This window comes from Carica papaya, chromosome 2, assembly GCF_054855325.1.
Source record: "Carica papaya isolate Zhongbai chromosome 2, ASM5485532v1, whole genome shotgun sequence".
Taxonomy (NCBI): domain Eukaryota; kingdom Viridiplantae; phylum Streptophyta; class Magnoliopsida; order Brassicales; family Caricaceae; genus Carica; species Carica papaya.
This window is the reverse complement of record NC_142310.1, coordinates 30,830,110-30,836,749: the sequence shown is the minus strand read 5'-3', so window position 1 is coordinate 30,836,749 and position 6,640 is coordinate 30,830,110. Positions and strand designations below refer to the sequence as shown.

The window sequence follows — 6,640 nt, the reverse complement described above, 5'->3', positions numbered from 1 at the left end:
ATTATCTTTTAAATTTTTGATCTTGTGTTAGATAAAAACTTGTAGAACTCTTTACATTGATAGGTATTCTAATTTTCTTAAATCAACTTTGCTACATTCTTCATTTTTGTTACTGTGTTAAAGATTTCAGAAGATTTTAAATTTAAATTGTTTTCCATAATATATATATATATATATATATATAGAACACAATCTAATATTGTGTTAAGGATGTCAATTGCTTAAGGTCTTGAAATGTGTCTACTAGTGCCAAATCTAAAAAAAACCTAGAAAAGTTTACAAGTCAAACTCTCTCTTGCAAAGCACCAAATAAAATTATATCATATTAAAAGTGAATTTACCAAGCATGATTCATCCACTAAAATTTGTTGATCTCAAATTGAACTGGATTTCAAGACCATGCATCTCCTCTCTAAACTAATTAGAATTGCATTGAATCACTACACAGGTAAATAATGCATTAGAACTCAATAATAAACAAATGTCCAACTACGGCCATAAACCTATGACCTAATATTGATTGTTTGTATATAAATTTCTATTATCCCACATAAAAGCAATCACTCTAAAGCCTCATTTAAGGCTTTAAATGCTCATATGTTGTATGACTTATCACTCTTAAATCAACTTCTTCTCATTTGGATTCCTGAATTAAAAAACCTGTTGGTTTTAACTCTCTCAAGATATACTTAACAAACATTTTCTTTTCAATCCTCTCTAAATCTACGTTCCAAAACAATATCATTACATAAATAAGACACATTCAACCACATAGAACAAGATGGTATAGACTTATCCTAACTACATATATTGGCCATATATTTATTATTGGTGTTTAGTTAATACAAGAATCGCTAACTAACAGAATAAAGCCAATCATTTGTATGCATATATCTCTTGGTGTCCCCTAACGTCATAGATCTATTAATATTTTCAATATATAAGATTATCTTTATATTAGATTAGATTCTTGTGTATCAAGATAAAATTTATTTTTAAATTAATTAACTAATTAACAGGGAATATAAACATATAAAAGTAATTCAAAAAGTTAAATAAATGACTATATTATAAAAGAATTAAATATAAATTAATCTATTATCTGTATTAAGCACTAACTTCTTGTCTAATATAATCAGAATAGTACTCTTTACTAAAAATAAATTCTATTTTTTCTGTTTGTTGACTATTAGATTTTTGTGTTCCTTTTAGAGTATAGAAAAGATTAATTTTCAAATTTTATTATTTTTATAATAATTACAAAGTACATACTTATTATTTTATAATATTCGTTATAATAAATAATACATAGAGGACGACTGATCTACATGGCTAAAATTTAACCTAACCTAACTAAATTGTTAGAGGCATCTCTTTCAGATCTAATTGGAGCTTGAAGCTTTACAACCTACCTTAATAAATTAAGGAGCTTAAATAAAATGGACTTTCGCCTTTATCTAGGGTTACTTCGGGTACGATCGACCACCTCTATCATTGGCTTAAAACCATGCGTGTTGCTAAGTTTAAGATCTATCTATATATATATATATAATGTATTATAAGCATGCATATGGTTTATTCTTTATTTTCCCGAAGCTCATCTTTGGTAGAAACACTTTTCCTCCCTGGATGGGTTACTGTTAACTTTAAGGAAACAGCTAAAACTATGTCCTCCATACAGAACTTTGTTTGTTAAGCTATATACAAACATACATACATACATCCATATATATATATATATATATATATATTAACACTAGCCTTTGTATATTCGTTTAAAGTGAAAAAGGCCCATTTGGCTGCATAGATAGTCTTTTTCTAATATGGATTTGTGGGGAATCAATCAAGACAATATTTTATACGTGCGTGTAAAAAAGTTATTGGGACCGTAAATATTCTACAGTGACTATATATATATATATATATATTTACATTAGATTGCATGTGATGCTGTTAAAAAATAGTACGGAAATAGATTAGGGTTTTTAGGTATGTTTTCACGTTCGGGCACATGCAATACACCCTGTTTTATTTGATGAAAACAAATGAACAAACAGCCTTTAATACCCCAGGCATATGGGGCCTAGCTATGTCTGCTTTATAGGCTTGTAGAGTGGGGACACTTCGTATATACTTCAAGAATTTTCTGTTCAATACAAGATAACACTTACTCATTTTTTTATTAAGTAAAATTTGAATTTTCAACTTCTATTTCTATAAAGATAAAAGAATTTAAAACTTATGTGTTAAGTTTGACCCTCTACAAACTAAAATTCTTTTAAAATATTATTTTTATAATATTTAAATTTATTTATTAAAACTACAAATATACATACGGACGAGAGAATAATATTAAAGAAATACTTTAATAGCAAATATTCTAATATTATTATTTCAAATTACAAGGTAAACGAATTTGAAAATAACTTTTGGGCTAAATAACAATGGTAATCAGCTAATGTAGCCGTCTTTTAATAATACGAGATAACTAAAAAAGTATTTGTGTTTAAATAAGTGATTTTAAAAATTAGTTTTAGGAAGCATACGATCACTTAACATATTCATAACATTATTTTTGGCACTTGAGTTAGCAAATAAGAAAAGTGACTCGTGCAATACAATATTTCTTTAGATATAGACTTTATTACTTTTTAAGTCAAGTAATTTATTGGCTTGAGTCTTATAATTAGCATTTTTCTTGTTATTAGGTTGAAGATTATATTTTTTTCCGTTAATCCACTATATACTTCCGTAGATACAAATTTGATAGTAACCCAGTTGATGGTTTGTTATTTTTTAAACTATACGGTTATATATTCATTTATTTATACGCGAGTATAATGAGACAATTGTCAAGTATTTCAAATACACATAATATCAAGAATTACTCTAAATGATGTCTAAACCTAAGTAATACAACAAATTAAAAGTGTTTTACTAAAATTAAAGTACTTCAGCTATAAGGCAAACATGTTCGCTAGACTTGGACGTTGTTTTGTTAATTTCAACTAATTATAATAAAGAATATAGTTTATGGATTGAAATAGCAACATTTTCAAGGAAAAAATTATTTTTTATCGATTATAAAATAAAAATTTAATTGTCATAAATCATTGAAATATAAAATTTTATCCATATAAAGTGGATAAAAACTGTAGTTTAATTCATCTTAATAAACTTACAATAGTAAATATAAAAGTAAATCCAAATTCATATTTTACCATCACCAAAATGCCATATATAACATCAAATTTTTATTTTTCACACATAAGCATTGAATATAAGATGTTTGCAGGTGCATTATTCCATCAACAATTGTTTAAAACGTGGATTACAATATGATCATGTAATTAATGGAGCATCACTTACGCTTTAACACAGCAAGTAATTGAATTCCTTCTCTATAGCTTGATTCAATCTGGTTGGAAATGGCAGAAAGACTTTTAACCAGGCGTTCAAAAAATTCATCAATTATTTCACTTCCAAAGTGGGTGGTAAAAAGCTTCTCCAGTACAGCTCGCATGTGAATCACCCAATCTCTTATATCTACTGGACCTTTTAACCACGAAGCAGGATTTGTTAACTCCATTTTCTCAATGCTAAACTCCCCGTTTCTCTCCACAAGATCTGACATCTCCTCTGGGGACGCAGCGTACAGTGGCAAGTTGAACCCATCAACTTGATCTTCACTCACTAAACCCTAAAAATTATTATATACAGCCATCAATATGTATATATATATATATATAATAAAGAAAAGTAACAAGTTGGTGTTGCATGATTATACAAGAAAATAATTAAGAAAAATGGGCATCCTGGAATCTGAGGTACAGAATATAATCTGAGATTGATCAGTAAACAAAGATTTATAGAAAGAAACAATGGTTTGAGTTAACAAAACATCATCATCATATTCGTACTTATCTTGTCCTATGTCGTTCTGATCACTTCATGAGAGAACCTTTGGAATTACCATGTGTATATATAAATGTACGTATAATTCACTGTATAATTCACCTGTTCTCTTATTTTACAAATATATAAATGTTTTCCAATTTTACCGACTAGTATTTAACTAAACCTTTGGTGCATCCCTTCTTGAATAAAAGTTTGGAGGTTCGGATTGGGTTATACTCTCATGTTTCCTCATTAAATATTATTTTCTAGTAAAATTATGATTAGTATTTATATATAACTTAATCTATGTAGGAATAAATTTGTATCGAAAAAAATTATTTTTCAATTTTAACTTCAATTATGAATATCATAAAAAGATGAAACCAGAAAAAACGTACTAACCAAATTAACAAATTGACATGTTCTAAAAATAGAAGTTAATTTTGATTTTACATATATATATATATATATATATATATAGAGAGAGAGAGAGAGAGAGAGAGAGAGATGGTAGAAATTAAAGGGAAGAGCGTACCTGAGTAGCCATTTCCATGAGAATTGATCCCATGCAATCATACATCAACCCAGCTGGGAGTTGAATATAAGGCATCCCATGTGGGACGCCAGCCATGATTATCACAATCATCCCTCCACTTACGATCTCCACCGCTCGAGCACTCAGAAACCTCTCCATGTCCTCTGCAAATTGCTTAGCATATGCCCTACCTACACCCTCTACCGCATTTGTATAGTGAACCCTCCCTTTATTCCACGCCGGAGAATTTCCATCCACCAACTCTTCCGGCATCTTAGAGAGCCAATGCATTGCGCAAGCAGCATGCACAAGATGGACTGACGATTCGGGAAACAATCGGCCATGAAAAGATCCCGGCACGGCCGCTGGAAAATAGTTGAGTTGTTTTGGGAGAGAAGTGAAGAGGGTGTTGAAATCGTTTGTGGGCAAATCGTTGAAGAATATGAGGAATTCGGGAGGAGTTGAAGAGGTAGGGAACTGAGCTTGGTATTTGGATTTAATGACTTGGAGTATATTTTGCATGGATATAAAAGTGTTTGGTCCAGCTGCACATCCTAAATCAGCTATGCATAACTTGTTTGATAATGGGGAAGATATTATGGTTTTGATGTCAAATTTCTCAAAAATCACCTTGTTAAATTTTTCCTTTATAACATCCACTGATCGTCTCTGCGATATTATAATTATATATAAGATCCGTGATGTAATCGTTGAACATTAATTCAAATAGTTTCTGCTTAAATATATATATATATATATATATATGCACATGAATTATAAAAGCATCAAAAATAGGTATTAGATCATTTTAGCTACCTATATATCTAATGGATCCGATTAGGGTTAGGGCCGTAGAGGGGCAAGTGGGGTTTGGCAAAGAAGAAGAATATTCTTTGAATTAATAATCAATTCAACTAATATTGTTGGGACCATATACACACACCTACCTATATATATATATATATATATATATAGATGTGAAAACTAAAACAAAATGAGGTTAATTCTATATATACATATGTATAGAGATATATATATATATCTTATTGAATGCAACTTGTTCATTTCTGTTTGTAATTTTAATCCCAGCTAGATTCTTCGATTATTGTACAATTAATGTCGGTGATGATAATTGAACACAAGAGTACTCAAAATTTGGTGCGTGCATGCGAGAGTATTACACTATGTGATCGTAAATCCGGCGTTTTGTGTTCATTTATCAGGTTGCAGCTACGAAACCATATGAAATTAACCATACACACACATAGGCAATATATGTCTCTATATATAGACTAACAGTGGTGGGTGCACTCTGCATTCATCCAAACATGATAAGGGTAACAAAGAAAATGATGCTCCATGCATATTTTGCAAGTTATATAACAAGTAGAAAGTAGATGTATAATGTGAATTATATATAAAGTGGTCTCAGTCATGTATACATACCTGATAGTGGGAATTTTTGGTGTAGCTGTAAGTACCATCTCCACCATTCATAGGGAATGAACATTCCATGTTTGCTTTTACCATCTCGCTCTCTCTCTCTCTCTCTCTCTCTCTCTCTCTCTCTGAAGTTCTGGTAAGAGAAGTATTATGCACAATACATATATATATACACGTCCGTAGGTAGATTCAAATGGGTTCTATTTATTAGCTATATATATTTATTTATCAAAATTATGTATATATGTGTATATAGAGGCGCATGATCAGCATGAGTCCGAGGCGTATTTTTATATATGGGTCATCTGTCTCTCCCTTCTAAAAAATTCTTAAATAAGAATCAATCATAGCTCCCCCTCAAGGAGGAAGGACAGGCCATGGCTCCCCCTCCCCCTGGCTCTACTACGTCTTATATAATAAGATATATACATGGTCCTCTCCCATGTATAATATACGTACATCTTATAATGCCATCTTCCATATATATGTAGCATATATTTTATGTATATGTACATACAAATTAATTAAGTTTAGTGTGTGTGTGTATAATAAGTTCAGTCTATATGTCTGTATATACAAATTACGAATATCTTATGTACTATCATGTGGTATATATAAATTAAATTTGTGTTTCACAAATGGACCTCCTCCTACGTCGCCAATGCAAGATCAACGTGCATGAGCCCAGCCCACTTTATTTGCCTAGAGGAGAACAGGGCCTTTCATTTTTCATTTTCTCTTTCTTTATTTTTTCTTAATTTTTAA

General features: G+C 30.3%; 1 protein-coding gene across 1 annotated transcript; it reads right to left on the bottom strand.

The window, feature by feature from the left end:
• Positions 1-3,226: 3,226 nt before the first annotated feature.
• Positions 3,227-6,007, bottom strand: LOC110823659 (S-adenosyl-L-methionine-dependent methyltransferases superfamily protein). The gene is made up of 3 exons (XM_022054097.2): positions 5,879-6,007; positions 4,433-5,101; positions 3,227-3,700 (listed from the first exon to the last, which is right to left on the bottom strand). The coding sequence occupies exons 1-3, from the start codon at positions 5,960-5,962 to the stop codon at positions 3,362-3,364; spliced, it is 1,092 nt and encodes a 363-aa protein (XP_021909789.2). The 5' UTR covers positions 5,963-6,007; the 3' UTR covers positions 3,227-3,361.
• Positions 6,008-6,640: the final 633 nt, after the last annotated feature.